Source organism: Solanum dulcamara, chromosome 12, assembly GCF_947179165.1.
Source record: "Solanum dulcamara chromosome 12, daSolDulc1.2, whole genome shotgun sequence".
Taxonomy (NCBI): domain Eukaryota; kingdom Viridiplantae; phylum Streptophyta; class Magnoliopsida; order Solanales; family Solanaceae; genus Solanum; species Solanum dulcamara.
This window is the reverse complement of record NC_077248.1, coordinates 20757417-20778755: the sequence shown is the minus strand read 5'-3', so window position 1 is coordinate 20778755 and position 21339 is coordinate 20757417. Positions and strand designations below refer to the sequence as shown.

Here is a 21339-nt window from a genome sequence, read left to right as displayed (position 1 = left end):
AGACTCGAGGGTAGTAGTTCAACTACTTAAGCATTCCAATATCAAGTAATGAATAGAAGTCATAAGTTATACCCGGATCTTATAACTAGAACTACCTCCACCTCTTATCATATGCCATTACATTTATACTTAAGACATTTCAAAAGAAAGAACAGACAGACTTTATATGTACTACTGTTCATGATCTAGCAGCCTGGAAAGACAATAACTCAACTACTACAGGAGTCTTAACATCACAAAGTTAATACAGTTTATGAATTACATTTAGAGTTTCATGAGTGGAATTATCTCCGCCTTTCATATACAAATCTTCATAACCTATACCTAAGAAATGCCAAAACAAAAGAAGAGTAGCTCTACATATCTCTTACGGGTTATTCTTTATTCCGATCGCCTCATCTACAGCCAACCAACAACATAACCATCAGCTCATATATATATAAAACATGGCAACATTATACATTACAACCTCTGAATGACTCGCTTGAAATTACGATATTCAAAATAGGGTTTCTAGTTTCTATTTTGCAAAACCTTTAACCGTATGAAGCAGGGAGGTCGTGTGGCTACAACCAGAATCTCCCACACCTCTTTTAGGACATATTTAGGTCCTTCAACACACACCAACAACCAGCAGCAGTCTCCACACACAAAACGCCTTATTTCGACTACAATTTAACTATGACGACTTCAATTTCGATTGTTTCTATCATCGAGCATTACCACGACTTTATTTATACTTTCAGAAGTATAAAAGGTATATAATACACTACATAACAACCCCATAAATTTTAAATTAGAAGGGAATACCTTACCTTTCCCAAAATTGGCTAAAACTAGCCAAAATTGTACTTCAAAAACCTTTAATCGCGTTGAAACTGTGTGGACAGCTTGCTGTCTGTTTTGGCTATACCAAGCCATGATTTTATACTTATAATACCTCCATATCATCGTGGTATACTATAGATAATTAATTTACAGAGTAAAATTGGGACTTATCTTATTTTCTCCCTTTGGCCGCCCTCTTTTTCTCTCTTAAACTAGGGTTTGTTCTTGACTTTGTTGTTGCTGATTTTGGATATAAGCTGAAGTTAAAGTCATAGTATACATACATATATGTGGTCCCAAGAGGTGACATGTGTCAGCCCCTAAGGGGGACATGTGTCCAGCCCCTATTGGGCCACCGTATCCATGCATTGAAGGAGGGGCTGCCACATGGCAATGGGGACCACCTCCCTAAGAAGGTGGGTCACTTACTTGACCCCAAGCAGGTGGGTCACCTGCTTGCTTGAGGTGCTTCCATGTGTCACTCCCTCATTGGCTGCCACGTGTCTTTTTTTTCTCTTTCTTGTGGATTCGTAATCTCATCTTATTTTAAGAGTCTATGTAATCCATGCTACGTAAGCTTGGTATGTCCTCAAGTAGCTCAAGTATGTAAGACTTCTAAGTTAGTAGCTTACATAGGTACATCGAGTCCTATGACTCATTACTTGGCCTCCAATTCCTTTCGAATTCTTATGACTCTATTTCCAACCTTCCCTACTATGGGGTATCACATTCTCCCTTCCTTAAAGTCGTTTGATAGTGTCGTAGCTTATCCGGCTCACATGATAATGTCTAAGGAACTTAAGAAGACATTCCAAGCTTGAGAGTGTGGGGTGTAACACCCCCTGTGAAAGTTGTAGTTAATGATATTGGAGTTATTTAGAAATTTAAATCACATAATATGGACTATATTATGAAAAATTATGCCCAAAATATAGAAGCATTATCATTTTGTTCGAAAATTGAAATACCACATACAACATTTTAGGGTGTGTTACATTATCAAATATAATTATTGATATATAAACACTAATATTTTTATAACAATGTCAGTTTGTATCATATTTATAGTTATGAATATGACACAACATTGATAGAACAATTGATTGATTTTATTTCTTTTTTGATTGTTTGTCATTTATCTTTTTATGATACATATGAGTTCTGGACATAATATATAAATTTAAATTTATAATAAATGTATCTAATACCTAGAGACTACCACACAATAATATATCTATCTCAAATGAAACATTTTATGGGCAATAATTACCTATTTAATGTATCTAGTAGAAATACAGTACCTACCAATTCAAACAAGATACATAAATAGTAATGTATCATGATAAATCTATCCATCTCGAAAATACATTCAAATGTACTGTATCATAATGTCGAAACGAAGGTATTATACATTGATTTAAGAAATAAAACCAATAAGATACATTAAAAATGTGAACCTATATATATCATGAAAAGATGAACAACAAAAATGGACATTCAATTCCTTCATATGTATCGGGAATTTTTTAAGATGAAAAAATTAAAAAAATATATAATTAAAAAACTGAAGTAATGGAAAGATATCTACCTCTTGAATAACTTGAAATCATTAATTGGAAAGAGAAAAGATTTGAAACTCAAAAATAGACTAATAGATGTGACTATGAAGAGATTTGTGGCGTGAAAAAAGGAAGAAAAATCATGAATATGATATTTTGAATTGATGTATCCGGAAAAGGAAATGATGAGAGAAAAAGAAAGGACTTTTGTATTTTTTGAAACGGTAGAAAAAATAAGAAAATATGATCAAAAGTATGTGTAGTTAAGTAATTTTTCCTTATTATAAACTGAGTTAATAAATAAATAATTAACAATTAATCCAAAACTTACCCAAACTGAAATGGGCTAAAAAATAAATAGGTCATGATCCATCCAACTTGATCCATTTTTTTTTAGTGAATCTTGAACAATAATTAAAAAGAATGTGTTTCGCTTCTCGTAGATGGGTATTTAAGTAATCATCTTTACTCAATTTTGTACGATATCATTTTCAACAAAGCAATATGACGAATATGAGAACTTGTATACACAAGAAAATGTCCAAATATACCTTCTTCTATCGGAAAGAGCTTAAAAATACACCCCATTATATTTTCAGATCACTAATATTCTTGTTATTAGTATATTGTCTTTTCTTTTTTTTTTTGGTGTTTGAGATTGATAAAAGAAAAATATTTTTAATCGCTTGCTTTTAGGGAAAAAAAGTATAAAAATAAACTAAAAGTTAAAAGTTGAATATGACCAACTTATGATTTTAATTTTTAGCTTATAAACTATTTTTAAAAAGTCAATCTAAATACCCTCTAAGTTTATTTCATTCAAAATTTCTTTTTATTTTTAAAGCTTTTTGAAAGTGATATAAACTCTACCTCTATGAGATAGTGATAAAATTTATATATTTTCTATCTTCTCCAAAATTCATTTATGGAATTTTACTACATATATTATTGTATGTCGTTGTTGGAAAGTAATAAAAAATTATTATATAATTAAATTATGATTATTGTTTGCACTATTTGCCAAATGTGTTAATCTAATACAAGTGAAAATTGTACACCATCTAAATTATAGATACTGGTACAAGAAAAGTGGATACATAGAAAAAGCCAAAGTAAATTTCAAGTACTAAATCCAAATTAAAGTAATACTAGGCTAAAACGAGTTATGTTGGACGTACTAAAAATCAGTCTAATACAAAAATATCTTGTGTCCAATTCATATAATTTTGGGTGAGTTGAGCTGACCATCAATTTTTCGGCCATGGGCGTGTAAAAATCGAATCGATCGATAAATCAAACTCAAAAAAGTGTTATCGGTTTATTGCTATTAAGTTATTGGGTTAACGGTTATTTAATGATTTTATATAAAATAATCATTGGGTTATCGATTCGGTATTGGTTTTATAATATTGGTTATTGGGTAAACCAATAACTCATTAAGACTAAAATAGTCTACTAATTTAATTTTTCGTTTTTTTACTCATGCACAAATATCAAACAAAAAATATTAATAAAAATATATAATAAGTTAATCAATATATCATACTATTTAGTATTTAGTATTTACCGTTTAGATTTTGCCGCTTTAAATTCAGCGGCAAGGGTTTGAAAGTTGTAAGTTGTCACGACTGCGGCTTCACAAATCGTATATTTATTTTAAAAGTATTTTCTTATTGGTTAAACCGAAAATCGAACCGTTAAACATCAAAAACCAATAGACCGAAAACTGATAACAAATATCTTATTGGTTTAGTTATTGATTTAGCGTATTTAAAAACCGAAAATCGATAAACCGAACTGATAATATTTAAAACCGAACTGAACAGACCGATACACCCCTACATATTATATGACACCCCTATGACTAGTTATGAGTTTTTCATTCTTTGATCCATTTATTGTTTGATAAGTATTGTTGCAGGATTCTGTCTTTCAGATACATGGAAAGTTTTATCTTCTGTAATTGATTCAGTATATATTGACTGAATTAGCAAAACAACTTCTTCTTAATGCCTCTTGCTTTCAGAGATTCTTTCCATCTGAATTTGGGAACGATGTAGATCGTCTCCATGTTGTTGAGCCTGCTAAAACAACAATATTTAATACTAAAGTTCAAATTGGTCGCGCCGTTGAAGCTGAAGGAATGCCATTCACTTATGTTGCCAACTTCTTTTGTGCTGATTTTTTTTCTTCCAAATTTGGCACAACCTGGAGCTGCAGGTCCTCCCAAAAGACAAAGTTATCATCTTAGGAGATGGCAATACTAAAGGTAAACTCGGATTTCATTTAAATTTCGCGGTTGAACTCAACTTATAAGATTTCACATTCATTGAATTATTTTTTGTTTCATGAGTGAATCAGCTAGTAGTAGTTGAAAGACACATTTTCGTACAAACTCCTTACGTATCTACAGCTGTTTTTAATAAAGGAGAAGACATTGGTACTTATAGTACCATAAAGGCTGTGGATGATCCAAAAACGCTTAACAAAATCCTCTATATCAAGCATCCACACAATAAAATTACATTAAATGAGGTGTGGTATCCTAGTTGGAGAAGAAAACTGGAAAGAAAGTTGAAAGGATATATGTACCAGAGGAACAAGTTCTCAAGAACATACAAGGTAAAACATTCATTCTTTCCTTAGATCATCTTAGTGATATTTTATAAGCCAACATAAACTTAAGTTGTCTCAATGTAATTGTATTGCAAAAAGTCAAGAAAGGCTGCAGAATAGGAAGTCAAAAAGGGCAGGAAAAAGTAGCAGCAAAACGCGTACAGAAAAATCAACGCGTACAAAATTTAACGCATTTTGACAGGAAAAAATTGACATGAAAAACGCGTACAAAAATTAACATGTTTTCATCCTCCTATAAATAGAGGGCCTAGTGCTCTCATTTATATCATCCAAGAAAGAGGGAGTAAGAATACAAAGAGAGTTATACACCGAGATAAATATTGTAGTTTTGAGTGTCCTCTTTAGTAGTTGTTCCTTTTACAAGAAAGAAGTGTTAATTGTTGTTTTCTCCTTGTATTTGAGAGCAGTGTACTCCATATTTAATAGTGAGATCCTTCTACCCCGTGGTTTTTCCCCTCTATCAGTTAGAGGGGTTTCCACGTAAAATTCTCGTGTCCAATTTATTTTCATATTAATTATCAAATCAAACTTTAGTTGTGGTGCTTCCTTCCCCCAACAGTGGTATCAGAGCCCTCGGTTATTCTGTCTGTTTTATGCGAAGTTACTATTCATGAATAGTAAATTTTCGTAAATAGTAAATTCGGTAAATAGTACTATTTACATGAATAGTAAATTTCAGTGACGGTACAGTTTGTCATGATTGTTCGCAAAAATATTCAGAAACGATCTAAAAGGGTGTGAAGCAAATAACAATGTCGAATATAACAAAGCTTGACGTTGAAAAATTCAATGGGACTAATTTCTCATTGTGGAAAATAAAAATAAAAGCGATATTGAGAAAGGACAATTGCTTAGCTGCAATTGAAGGTAGGCCCACAGACTTTGTTGATGACAGCAAGTGGAACGACATAGACAGCAACACAGTTGCTGATCTACACTAGGCACTAGCTGATCAAGTGTTGTCTAGTGTGGCGAAAAAGCGGACGGAGAAGGAAATATGGGATACTCTTACGGGGTTGTACAGAAAAATCAACGCATACAAAACTTAACGCATTTTGACAGGAAAAATGCGTACAAAAATTAACGCATTTTCATCCTCCTATAAATAGAGGGCCTAATGCCCTCATTTAGATCATCCCACAAAGAGAGAGTAAGAATACAAAGAGAGTTATACACCGAGATAAATATTGTAGTCTTGAGTGTCCTCTTTAGTAGTTGTTCCTTTTACAAGAGAGAAGTGTTAATTGTTGTTTTCTCCTTGTATTTGAGAGCAGTGTACTCCATATTTAATAGTGAGATTCTTCTACCCCGTGGTTTTTCCCCTCTATCAGTTAGAGGAGTTTTCACGTAAAATTCTCGTATCCAATTTATTTTTATATTAATTGTCATATCAAACTTTAGTTGTGGTGCTTCCTCCCCCAATATGTATTTCTTGCAGAAGTCTCGGTTCCATTGAATATGGGATTATCCAAAAATATATTTTAAATGTGTTAAAACATTCATGGGTAAATTACCCTTTTACACATATTCTGATGCTATATTTACTTTTATTCCCTATTACACCAAAAAAATTCCAAAATCCCTCTTTTTCCTTTAACTCTCTCTCCCTCACTAATACATCACGCCTTCTCCTACATCCTCGCCCTAATTTGCTCGCCTTAATTCGCTCCTCTTCAACTGTTTTTGAGATTTTGAATTTATGAGTACATCTGTTACTCAATTTCAAGGATCTAACTAAGGTATAATTTAATCTTTCCTTATATGGAATTTCACTTCATCCTCATTCAATCTGATTTCTCCTAAAATTTGTATCATTTGATTTCTTCTGTAAATCTTTGAAAAATCTTCTAAAATTATTATCATTTGCTTTCTTTTGTAAATCTTCCTATTTTTGTATCTCATACCTTCAATGATACATATGAAATCTGTTCATGGTCTCAAACAATCCAATAAAAATTAAGGAATTCTTATTTCACCTGGTTCTGATTCGTCTTAGGAAGGTTACGACGAGGTTAGATTCAAATATCATAATGATCCAGCAGTGATGGATAAGCTACGTGAGAAATTGAAGTCGAAAGCTACAGTAACATGCACTCAAAGAAATAGACAACAAGATTGAAGGGGTTACAACACGTCCTAATCTCCCAAAGGTATGGGTTCAATTAAGGTTTTTTTAATGAAAATTTTGTGAAGGTTTTTTGATTCTGATACATATCGTTTATGTATCAGCTTATCATGTATCAAGCGCTATCTCTTCTGATACATAGTGTCTTTTTTTAAATGCAATTTTTTTGGAGATTTACTATTTTTGATACATCGTGTTTAAGTGTCAATTTCTATTGTATCAAGTTTTAATGATTCTGATACATCTACATTTATGTATCAGATTATAATTTATAAAGCCTTACTGCTTCTGATACATCTTCTGTATGTATCAGAATCTCATGTATCAGATATTTTAATGCATATGATACATCGTATTTATGTATAAAGTTGAAGTTGTATTTAATCATTTTCATGTCAATGCAGGGAATGAAATACATCATCAAGAAGATTCCGTCCCACCAATTGAGATTCGACACGACATATATGGCTAATTTTCTTGATGATTTTGAATCATCAATAGGTGAAGAAGGTATAAAGTTATTTAGGCAATTCATATTTGGTCACTACTTAGATATGCCAAACTGCAATTTTCAAGGGCAAATCATCAAATTCCTCTTACTTCTTGAGGTAGAGCAAAAAAAATAAAGAAGAATTGCACATTCGTCACGTGCAGGGTAATATACTATGATTTACAATAAATGATTTTGCTATCATTACTGTTTTGTGATGTACCGGTAATATCAATGACTTTCGATACTCTGATGACCCAACAAGTAGATTATTGTCTTTATATTTTCCTGGTGCAAAAAATGGGTCAACAAAGCTCGTTTCGTTGAGCGTTTTCTGGTTGGAGGATGGAAAACAAATGAAGACGCTGTTCAGATGGCCATTCTCTACATCATCCACACTTTTGTTTTTTCTAAACTAGCTGATGCACCTATATCTGTTGATGATTTTAAGATGGTAGGTATGAGCAATACCCATGGGGGAATAGCATTTTCCAAATTGATAAAAGGAATGAGGTAGGAGTTTTCAAATGCCAAATAAATGTATCGTCTAGGCGGCATGTCATACGATCTGAATGCATGGATATATGAATGTGCATCTCAAGTGCCCTCTGAAATTGTTGTAAGAGTGGGTAATAAAATTCCCAGAATTCTTAACTGGCGTGTTGTTGCCGTGAAGCCAAAATTTGAGACCTTCATGTCTACCATCTTCAGTGAGGTACATGCATTGACGATTATTCGTTTATGCATTGATTCATTATACATAACATCTAAGATACATTATACATTCATGACCTTGATACAATATAATTTGATTCATAAAGTAGATGTATCAGCTGCTATATTTATGTATCAAGTTATAAATGTATCAAGATATAATGTATCTGGTACATCTACTTTATGTATCAAATGGAAATGTATCAAGCTATAACCTTTCTGATACATATAATTGTATGTAGCAGAAACTCATTTATCAGTATTTACAGCTCATGAAAACTCTATCTTATGTATCAAATTATAATGTATCAAGAATTACATCCCATGATACATCTGCATTTATGTATCAGATTCTACTACTTCAGATAATGTTGTTTTTCTATCAGTTTCTCATGTATCAAGGATTAATATTTCTGATACATCATGTTTATGTATCAGAATTATCATGTATCAATTATTCACTTGTTTTCTGACAAGCAATCAATCTTTTTTGCAGTATCGATGCTCCAACATTGTCCAATATCAACATGAAATGGAATCTATTGTCATTCATGGCAGTCAACAGAAACCTGAAGCTTCAACATCAGCTACCAAGGTCAATTTCAGAAAACCTCATGAAGTCCCCGGATTTGAGGACTTTTCAACAACACCACCCACAGAATTATTAAAAATATCCAGTCATGTCGCTGATACATATTCTCCACCTCCTTTCAAAAGAATGAAGACTTTTCCTACTAAAGATCTAATTCAAGTAGAAACAGCCAACATGCATAAGGATTTCATACCACCAAATGAATCAAAAAAGCCTGTTTCTCCTAACAATGTACCAGCGGCGAATTCAGTGGTAGGAGGTGAATCTTTTGGTCATTCGGATCAAATTGTTCATATGCAATTCAAAGCATTGAAGAAGTCCATAAAGAAGTCTCTAAAGAAATACGTAAGTTATTAATTTAAGATGTATCACATACAATATATTTTTAATTAGGTGATACATTCTGATTTTTCATATACCTGTATCAAGATTGACTGAAAGTTTAAGAGTTTGGAGAATAAAATTGATTCAAATCATATTGATCTTTTGAAAGCCATCGATAGTATAGCGAACCGAATGACTGGCACATCATCTCAACTTAAAACATATGATTTTGATCAAACATTCCATGTGGTTGAACAACAACAATCACCTACTGGATTGGAGGTGCATAATTTTGCAAATTAATTTGACCCACCCCAAGCAAATGACCAATCTAATGTCCAGGAAGATATTAAGGTACATACATCATGTAATATTTGATATTTATGCTTTTAAACTTCTGGATAAATTTCATTGTCATGTATCATATGTAAATGTTATTATGTTTTCAGGGACCTGAACCATCCACTATGATAAAACAGGTGGACAATATATCAGAACAAAACATTTCATCAGATGTTCCAGAATCATTTGATCAGCATGTTTCTTTTGATACATTAAAGGTAATGTATCAGAAACAAATTGATGACCAATCTGGTGCTATATATATATTGTATAAGCTCAACCTCTTTAAATATATAGATATCTAGACATTTAGTACATACATATCATAAGTAAATATTATTATATTTCCAGGAAGATGAACCATCCATCAAGATACAAAAGGTGGATGATGTATCAGAGCAAAACATTGTAGCAGATGATGTAGAATTATTTGATCAGCATATGTCATCAGATAAATTAAAAATAATGTATCAGTATAAAATTTAAGTAAGGTAATGTATGATATCAACAGTTTTTTATTAAGTAATTGTTTTTTTTTAACATTTGTAGGAATTGGAAACATTAATTTTTACACCACAATTGATGGATGTATCAGCACACCAAATGGAACCACAAAGAGCAGATACTGATCAGCTCATTACTGATTCTGATACATTACAGGTAACGTATCAGATACATTACAGGTAACGTATCAGATACATTATTGAGATAAAGTCAACATTAATAAGTTTTGTAATGATGTTATACATTACATGTAGAACACTACAAAGAAAGATGGAAGAATAGCTGTTGATAAAATTGACAAAGTAGAAGAGCAAGTTGAGGAGATTGAAAAAGAAAAAATCAAACCAAGCACATCGGAATCCAATACTTCAACACCGTTTTCGACTGAAACTCTGGATGTGATAGATGCTCTAATATACAGACTTCCATTACTAGCCATGCCATTGACCGTTGTTAGTCATGAGCAAGTAGTTCAGGATGAATGTCTATTACGCGATAGCCAGCTACCAACCACTCTTCCATCAAAACCCAATGTATTATCTGACGATACGAAGACACCATTTCGAAGAAGAAGGATTTCTTTGAAGATCTTACAATTGCCGTATCTTTCAAACTTTGGGTCAAGTGAAAAAGGTAAGGAAAAATTGTCATCTATTATGCATCAGACACACCCTTTTAAAGGTTTTGGTATATGCTATCATCCCCCATCCGAGCTTTTCACAGACTACTCTCAATGGATAGATAAAGGACTACTAAAATCGCAGGCAACAAGTAAGTATGATATATACAACTTATATCCATACAAGTTGTGTATTATATTTGTTATGTTATTTAACTACAAGCTTCCATTCATGAAACTAAAGGAGGATCATTACAGATCTAAGTGCTCTTTATTCGGCTTTGAAAAAATAAACTTTGTAGTGGCATTTCCTAAAGATAAGAACTGGTTCTACCTAATGTCACACCCGAACAGATGCTGGAATGATGAGGTAAAAATTTCATCATAAAAAATATAATACAAGTCATACTTACTATCTGATACATACAGATTAATGTATCTGATACATACATAATCTGATACATGATGTTTGTTGTTATATAACTAATACTTTCTTAAAATGTGCAGCGCATCGATGTAATATTTTACTACCTTCGGAAGAAATCGAAGATGCAGTTGAGCAATCAGTATCAATACACAACGATAAACTGCATTTTCAAAATTTACATCGAATATGCACACACACACTACTATCACATTCCACCTGACATTTCTACCCAAGAAGATATGGCAAGGGCCACTATTATAGCTCATCACGAGAGATCTGTGAAGAACATAATAAGAGGTTTCTCAATACCAGCCGGGTTGCCCTGGCATTTGGTAGATGAGGTATACATTCCAGTAAACTGCGATAGGGATTTTCATTAGGTTCTTGCGGTAGTTATGTTGAAAAAGAGGTTGATACGTGTGTATGATTCATCGCCTAGACGAAGAAGTAGAAATCCTTTCCAAGAGATTCAAAAGATAGCAGCAATGCTACCAACATACCTGCAAAACAGTGGTTTCTTTGACAACAATGAACGTACTGATTGGTCGTCGCTTGATTCATACAAGGAAAAATCAACCGAAAACATGCTTGAACCACATCACCCATTTGTAGTTGAATACGTTGAAGGAATTGCACAACAAGGAAGTGACAGCTTGTGAGTATTAACAATTATGTATACCTAAATAATTAATATGTCAATTTTACTTTTTTTAAACTTGTGTATTCCTTTCTTTGCAGGGATTGTGGAGTTTTCCTGGCCATTTTTACTGAATATCTTAGTGATGGAATTTTTATTTCAAATACTGGACTAAACGCTGAATTCTTCCGTTCAAGATATGCCGTACTCTTGTGGAGATATGGTTGTCAGAAGGCCATGGATGGTTATGTTAGCGATAACGACGATCCAAAAAAACCTAGGAGAGATATCTCTCCAAGCCAAGGAGAATTGATTGATGTCCAATAGTTTTTTTTTGTGATAGTAAATATTTTAAATGTATCTTCTACTTTTAATGTATCTGATACATTAACTGTAATGTATCAGAATCAGTAAGCAACTGAAATGTTATAATCTTTCCATATATCAATTGAAAAGATTTGTATGTTTTTATCAGGTGTCAAACTCGAATATAAAATCAAAGTTTATGTATCATATTCTACTGTATCAAACTTGTATCAAGTATCATATTCATAAGTGTCACATTTTGCGAATTTTGATACATATTGTCTGTGTATGAAATTTTCATGCATCAAGATTTATTGATTCTGATACATCATACACATGTATCAGATTCTCATTTCTCAACATTTAGTGATTTCGATATATTTATTTTTTGTATAAGAATTTCATGTCTCAAGATTTAATGCTTATTATACATCTTGCTTATGTATCAGATTCACATGTATCAAAATTTACTGCATATGGTATATCTACAACCTATATCAAACAAGATCTTATGTATCACCCACAACTCTTGTGGAATTATGGTTGTCGAAAAGACAAGAATATTTATGTTTGGAAAATAACGATCCAAAAAAACCCATGTGAGATTTCATTTTTCCTAGTCAAGGAGAACCGATGGACGTCGTTTATTTTTTTAAAAAATAAATTGTAGCAATAGAATGTATAATTTTGTTTTTCACCAATTGTAAATATTTTAAATGTAACTGCTGATTTAAGTATCCCAATACATTATATTTAATGTATCAGAATCGAATGTACTAATATTGATACATATCAACTGAAAAAGATTTGTATGTTTATGTCATGTGTCAAACTCAAATATAAAATATAAAAATAGATGTAATTATATGATTCAAATAGAATGTATATCGGAATACCACAAATATCATATCTATTTAGGAATGAAATTACAAGCCTTTTTGTTGTGGCCTTCGTGGCCACAACGTCCATAAGAATTTATGCTACTTGTTATCTTCTCACTAGCAAACTTTTTTCTCCCTTTCTTTGGTCTTCCTGACATCCTTTTGTATATTGGTGGCAAGACAAATTCTTCCAAAATTTCCTTTGGAGCAGACCAGTCTTTCTTATCTGACATTGAAACCATTGGTAATTCATAAGTATTTGCCAACGCCTCTGGCTTGTAGTAATCAGAACAGTATGGGTGCAGGTCAGTAATGTTCTTGCTCTTCAACACTGCAATTGCATGTGGACATGGTATCTCGTCTAGTTGAAATCTACCACAATTGCATGTTTTTCTTTTTAGACACACAATGTATCTTATACCTAATTCGTAAACAGAATAAAGATAGTCTGATGAAGCAACAACCTGCAGGAATTAAATTTCAAATATATGTATCAGTACTTATGTATAATATACACAACTATGTATCAGAAATGATGTAAAAGGATAATAATTATCACAGGATATACATAACTGATAAAGCAACAAACTGCAGAAAATAAACTTCACATATATGTATCAAAACTCATGTATCAAATACAGATCTGATATATCAAAACAGATGTTTTAGTATATAATCATCATAGGATATACCTGAATGATGATGCAACAAACTGCAGAAATCAAGTTTCACATATATGTATCAGTACTTATGTATCAACTACACATTTGATGTATCCGAATTGATATATCAGTGTATAATTAGCACAGGCTATACCTAAATGATTAAGCAACAAACTGCAATAAATAAACTTCACATATATCTATTAGTACTTATGTATCATCTACACAAATAATGTATCTATACGGATGTATCAGTATATATTTAGAACATGTTATGCATAACTAATTAATCTACAACCTGAAGGAAATAAACTTCACATATATGTATCAGAACTTATGTATCAACTGTAGAACTTATGTATCATAATTGATGTTTCATTAGTTAATTAGCACATGGTATACATAGCTGATGAATCAACAACCAGCAGGAAATAAATTTCACATATATGTATCAGAAAGTATGTATCAATTACAGAACTGATGTATCAGAACTGATGTTTTAGTATTTAATTAGCACAGGTTATACCTAACTAATGTATCAAAAAACTGCATGAAACAAACTTCACACATATGATGTATCAGAAATTATGTATCAGTGTTTAATTAGCACAGTTTATACATAACTGATGTATCAAAAACCTACAGGAAATAAACTTCACACATATGTATCACAGCTGATGTATCAATAACAAAACTGATGTATCAGTATATAATTAGCAAAGGTTATACCTAACTAATGTATCAAATAACTATGTATCAAGTACTTATCTACTTAAAAATAACTGTCGTGTACCTTCATTCTCGAACACTTGATCGTGTTTGAAACTAGGATATCTTCGAATTTTTTACCCAAAGTATGTTTTGTATAAGGTGTTATTTCCCTATTTTTGTAGTTCCAGGCACCAAATAACACTCTCGTTTGCTCCAAAAAGTCAATTATAGACAGCTCTCGTACTCCAACAAGACATCTATTGATACATTCTGTGATGTTAGAAGTCATCATTCTACCCCTGTTGACAGTGGCATGAACCCTTGACCACTTTTTGTATCCTGCATTTTTTAAATATTGTGCCACCCGTTGATCGATTCTTTCAACTTTGGCCATTAATTTATCGACTTCATCTTTTCGGTATGCCTTGGCCATTGAATAGAAGATGTCACTTAGTACAGCTTTGCTCCTTCTGTATTTAGTACACACATTTTTCCATATATGCCATATGCATGCAAAATGAGGAACATTGGAAATACCATGCTTACACTCTTGATTATGCTTTCGTTCCTATCTGATACAACGCACATATTGTCCCTCTCACCAAATGCATTCTTAAAATTCTAAAAAAACCACGTCCATGATGCATCATTTTTTGTATCAACAACACCATACTCCAACGTCAATATGCAACCTAAAAAATTAATAATAGCGATACAATGGTTATTAGAATTCATCAGATTCACAACAAACGTGATAAATGAGACGACACACTGTTATTCAATAAGCAACAGTATCAGAAAGTAATACCAGCCCCATCAAGTATGCTAGCTGATACAACCGTCCCTTTATAAGGTCCATCAAGATGCGCACCGTTAACAACAACTACTGGTCGACAAAATTGAAACCCCCTCATCAAGGGCCTTAACGCTATGAACAAATACATGAACTCATCAGTTGATGACTTGTGCATACTTATGTACGAATTTGGATATGCGGTTTTTAGCATATATATGTATACAGGCAGCTGGCTATATCCATCAGCAGGTTTTCCCCTTAACATCTCCAAAGCATGCTCTTTTGAACGCCATGCCTGTTGATAGGTAATATCAATTCCATACGCTGATTTAATATCCTATAGTATATCATTAGGGGTGAGAATTCTCTTATGATTAACCAATTTAGGTGTTGTGAATGCACTAACAAAAGCCTTTGTAGCATGAACTTTGTTGAAAATCATATCTCTCACTGCACATGAATGTTCACTATTGAAATATCTAACTTTGAATATATTGGATTTTTTCCAACATGAAGCTTTCATTCTCCAACAATAGCCGTCTGAAAAGCATACTAACACATAACTACATTTTTATAAAAAAAATGACATGTATCATACCAATATTTTTTCATATGTAATATCACCAAACAAAGTGACATTCTGATAGGAAGTGTGTCAATGCATATACTTGATACATGCTTCTTAGTATGTATCATGAACAAAAAACAAACATGCATCAGATACACAGAGTCATATGAATCTGATACATACTGACAGCAATATTTTTTAACAGTATAACTATCATCATTTTTTAACTGAGTTACAGAAATAGAGTTTTGATGTATCATGACAGGAAAAAAAAATTTTAAGCATGTATCAGATACACACATTCATATGTATCTGATACATACTGTTTGATAATATCCAAAACCAAAATTTTCAAATGCAGAATATGCGCATACCTTTTACTGTCGGATCTTTTAACCTTGAAATTAAATTTATTATTGATTTTGTATTTGGCCATTACGTCAACTAGAGTTGCTTTGTCCTTATAAAATTGATTCTCCTTCACTTCCGCACCATTTGTATCAGCTATATAGTTCGTCAAATCCAATTCTGCTATATAACAATTTGCAACATTACCAAATTCTTCTAAACTAAAAATTTGGGACTCATTCGCATTTGATTCGGCACAAACGATTGCTCCAGATGTACTATCGAATGATTTTATCTCACATCTTCTTATATCAGAGCTTGATATGCACATGGATAATTTACGAAATCAGGCTCTTTCTTCTTCAACTCTATCTAAAGATTAACACCCATATCATTACGAATATATATTGGCGACGAGTTACCTTCAATTATGTATCGAATTTTAATATTTTTCTCTAATTCATCCACACTCAATTTAGCAGCGACTGCTGCTTTTAGATTTGAGTAAGATACATTGTCACCGACAACGATTTCATCACTTTTGTATTGTTCATAACTAAAATCGGATTGCCAAACTCGAGAATGTCTCAGTAGTATCGGGATATTCATATCGATTAATTGATGAAACGCGAAGTTTGTTTTGAATTGATGCTCTGTTGTTTTTCTTGAAGTCGATGCTCTGATTTTTGGCTTCAAAATTCATGTACATAACTGTCGCCTTCTTTAACCAATTAATCTCATTAATTATATCAGTAATTGATATAAAGAGCTAATCATACCTTATCTCAATCTACTATCCATAAATAGCTGATGTGCATTAACTATTCTATAGTTAAAGTTGATATATCAGATACATAACTTATGTATCAGCAAAACTGAAAAAATAATTGAAATCGACTTCGGTTTGAATTGATGCTCTATTTTTTCCATTCGAGATGATGCTCTGTTTTTTGATTTGAGTCTTCATGAATATAACAATTGTTTTTTTTAACAAATTAATCTCATTAATTAGATCAGTGATTCAATTAAATAACCAATCATAACTTACATTAAGATACTAACCATAAATAGCTGATATGCATTAAGTATTCTACATCTAAAGTTGATTTATGAGATACATAACTTATGTATCAGAAAAAATAAAAAAAAAATTGAAATCGAATTTGGTTCGAATTTATGCTCTATTTTTTGGCTTAAATCTTCATGTACACAACCGTTATTTTTTTAACCAAATTAATCTCATTAATTAGATCAGTAATTGATTTAAGGAATCAATCATACCTTATATTAAGATACTATCCATAAATAGATGATCTTCATTAATTATTCTACAGATAAATTGATGTATCAAATACATCACTAATGTATCAGAAAAATTGAAAAAAAAAGGGAAATCGGATAATTTTGGTACAATGAGGAATGCATAGTAATTAGACTTTTCCATTATGGGATTTAGGTAAAGTTTACCACATTCATTCTGGCATCACATAAGTTAAGACACAATAAGAGATAGTCAAGTATTTTCCATAGGACGTAACTTCTTGTGTGTATTTCTTGCAGAAGCCTCGTTTCCATTGAATATGGGATTATCCATCTATTACACTGTTTTTGTGAAGGGTGGCAACACTAATTTTGGAATTGACCCATCATTTGGAGTGTGAATGGAAAAAAGAGAAAAAAAATTAAAATTATATTTTTGCGGGTATATTGTAATTATTTTTTTTGCTATATTGTAATTTAGTTTTTGTATCTATAAAAAAAATTTGGTGCATATATAATAAATTTTACAATAAAATTAGTGATAAAAATAAATTTGACCATCAAAATAATAAATTCAAATTAATTGTTGAATCAAAAAAGTCAAAAAAATAAATTATGTGTGAGAAGGATCAAATATACCCCTATAAGTATTATTTTTTTAATAAAAAAATAAATTTAAAATAATTTTTTTACATACGTTAGAAGAAAATGATATATATGAGTTATTTGTGTAACAATAAATGTATATATGAGTCAATTTTATAACGAGAATATATCAATTCAAAATATCACAGTTAAAGAGTATATACACGCTTTTTACTTATTTGAATGTCTAGATAAAGTTTACTTGCAAGTTTGCAATGTATTAAGCCCAAAATGTAATTGCCGGATGAATCATTTTACATCTGAACTTGGACAGATTCATGAACTCCCCAACAAGAAGACTACATACATTTATGTAATTCATTCAAAGTAAGAGGGCATTTTCGTAATCTAAGTCCCTAATATTTCTGTCTTCTAATGACTAGTAGCAATTATAAAAGCGTGCCATTTTGGCCGTTACCAATAACAAAATTCCTCCTCACTATCTCATCAAAGCATTTTCCCAGTTTAGAAATCAATGGCCGGAAAAAGTAAGATTCTGTTCATCGGAGGTACTGGCTACATCGGAAAGTTCATCGTCGAAGCTAGTGCTAAAGCTGGTCACCACACATTTGTCATGGTTAGAGAATCCACTCTTTCCAATCCTATCAAAACCAAACTCATCGATACTTTCAAGAGTTTCGGTGTCACCTTTCTCCATGTATGTACAATTTTTTTTCCTTTTCTCAATTCAATTCAGACATTTTTTTTTGGAGTTGTATTTGAATTTTTGTAATTAATTTGGAGTAAAAATGTGAAAAGTGCTTGCATGTTTTTTTTTTCTTCAAATTTCTGAAAATTCTGTCAAGTTGAATTTTCCGGAATTTTATGACAATTTTTCTGATTTATAATGATGATTTGTTATGGACCTATGGTAAAACATTTTTCTGTTGTTTTTTTTCATTGTGATTTTGGGAGGATGATAATTGAGTTGGTAATAATTGGTGGTTAAATGCAGGGAGATTTATATGATCATGAGAGTTTGGTGAAGGCAATAAAGCAAGTGGATGTTGTGATTTCTACTGTAGGTCATGCCCTTTTAGCTGATCAGGTCAAGATCATTGCTGCTATCAAGGAAGCTGGCAATGTCAAGGTATATCAATTTGTTTCAACTTCTTTTTTTTATGTAAAATTTGAGATAACAGGAGGTGAGGTTGGCTTTTTCCTGTATCGCTTGTTTTGTTTTACTGCACTCATTGCCTTCGTCTCAAGCCAGCCCACATACTATTAATTCTGGTTCTTTTGTTTGTCATTTGGTCTTTCCTGAATGGTGCTTGGAATTGCTTATTTCAGGGATCTGTTAGCCTTTGCTGTGAAAATTCTGGATCTTTTGAAGTGTATAGGAATTTAATTGAGGCAGAATGTGTTCTTTTCTTTTCTTTTTTCCCCTTTCACTCCCTTTCAATCTGTGTAAATATGAGTAATATGACTAATTATGAGCTTTATTTACTGTTTGATAAATATTGTTGCTTGTGGGATCCTTTCAGATACATCGAAGGTTCTATCTTCTGCAACTGATTCAGTATATTTTGGTTGCATTAGCGAAATAACTTCTTCTGGATGCCTCTTGCTTTCAGAGATTCTTTCCCTCTGAATTTGGGACCGATGTAGATCGTGTCCATGCTGTTGAGCCTGCTAAAACAGCATTTAATACTAAAGCTCAAATTCGCCGCGCTGTTGAGGCTGAAGGAATATCCTTCACTTATGTGGCCAACTTCTTTTTTGCTGGTTATTTCCTTCCAAATTTGGCACAGCCTGGAGCTGCAGGTCCTCCCAAAGACAAAGTTGTCATCTTAGGAGATGGAAGTACTAAAGGTAATATCAGATTTGGAACAAATTTTTCATATGAAAAAACACGCTCCTGTAAAGTACATATTTCCTTGAAAGCGTAATTAAATTTCCCACTAATTGGATAATTCTTTGCTCAATGAGTGAAACATCTGTCAATCATCTAGTAGTAGCTGAAAGACACATCTTCCTATAGTCGTTGAACTCCTTTTGTAACTACAGCTGTTTTTAACAAGGAAGAAGACATTGGTACCTATACCATAAAGGCTGTGGATGATCCCAAAACACTTAACAAAATCCTCTACATCATGCCTCCACACAATATAATTACTTTAAACGAGTTGGTATCTTTGTGGGAGAAGAAAACTGGAGAGAACCTTGAAAGAATATATGCACCAGAGGAACAAGTTCTCAAGAACATACAAGGTAAAGGGGCCTTGTGCTCTTGATCTTCACTTCAATTAGATCATTTAAGTGATATTTTATCAGTCAACATAATCTTAAGTTGTCTCAATGTAAATGTATTTCTTGCAGAAGCCTCGTTTCCATTGAATGTGGTATTATCGATCTCTCACACTGCTTTTGTGAAGGGTGACCACACTAATTTTGAAATTGACCCATCATTTGGAGTAGAGGCATCAGAGGTTTATCCTGATGTTAAATATACCCCGGTAGATGAGATTCTCCACCAATATGTGTGAATCTTTAGAGTTCCTTCCTATTAAGCATAAGGTAAGGGGCTTCCTGCGTTTCAAAGATGTTACATTAGTTGTTTTCAGATGTAAACCATTTGAGATATTTCTATACTTTATATCCTCAGTTTAGTCTTTGGTATTTTAGTATGAAAATGCATGCCCCCCCCCCCCCCTTTTTTTTTTTTAAAGATTACATGCCTAATGATCTGTTTTTCAATATCTAAACTATGTCTTACTTAAATCACCTTTCCTCTATCTTTAACCAACATAAACTGGAAGGTCTTAACTATGTGGACTGAAAACGACACTTGGACATTGTTCTTACTTCTAAGGGTTATAAGTATGTGTTGGTTAAAGAATGTTCCAGTAAACCGGTAGAAACTACTGAGGATGATATCAAGGCCTATGACAAGTGGGTCAAGGCTAATGAGATGGCAAGATGCTACATTCCTGCCTCAATGGAGAATGTCTTGCAACATCAGCATCAATCCATGGAAAATTCTTATGATATGCTCGAATCTCTCAAAGAGATGTAAGGAGAGAAGAATCGTGCAGCAAATCAGACTGCTCCAACATAAGTGTTCTACAATAATAAAGAACACTAAGTCTCATAAACTCTCGCCAACAAGGTTACAACAACTAAGGATCAACTCAAATCCAATTCTGAGGCATAAATCCGCCAACCACCATAAACATCAATCAAGTTACCTAAAATGGGTTAATCAAGGTTAAACTAAGGCATAATCAATAATCTTACCCACTAGACTGGGAGTCTCATAAAGGCAACCTAGCCTAAGGCTCACACCAGGACAAGGAACCAAGAATTTAGGAATCAAACCTAACTCTCCACATACAATCTAAACCACAAGTAATTTATATTAAAC

At 32.5% G+C, this 21339-nt stretch overlaps 1 protein-coding gene and 1 pseudogene across 2 annotated transcripts in view; both read left to right on the top strand.

Annotated features, from left to right (window-relative positions):
- The window catches only part of LOC129875674 (isoflavone reductase homolog), a 32930-nt pseudogene extending 15124 nt beyond the window's left edge, over window positions 1-17806 (top strand).
- A 587-nt stretch (window positions 17807-18393) lies between these two features.
- The window catches only part of LOC129875976 (isoflavone reductase homolog), a 42276-nt gene continuing 39330 nt past the window's right edge, over window positions 18394-21339 (top strand). For both annotated transcript variants that reach the window (XR_008763264.1, XM_055951242.1), the window contains exons 1-5: window positions 18394-18633; window positions 18931-19065; window positions 19550-19787; window positions 19983-20186; window positions 20295-20492. Coding sequence is in view for 1 of the 2 variants with exons in the window: in XM_055951242.1 (XP_055807217.1) it covers window positions 18451-18633; window positions 18931-19065; window positions 19550-19787; window positions 19983-20186; window positions 20295-20461 (927 nt within the window). In the remaining variant the exon portion in view is untranslated. The remainder of the gene's footprint in view (window positions 18634-18930; window positions 19066-19549; window positions 19788-19982; window positions 20187-20294; window positions 20493-21339) is intronic.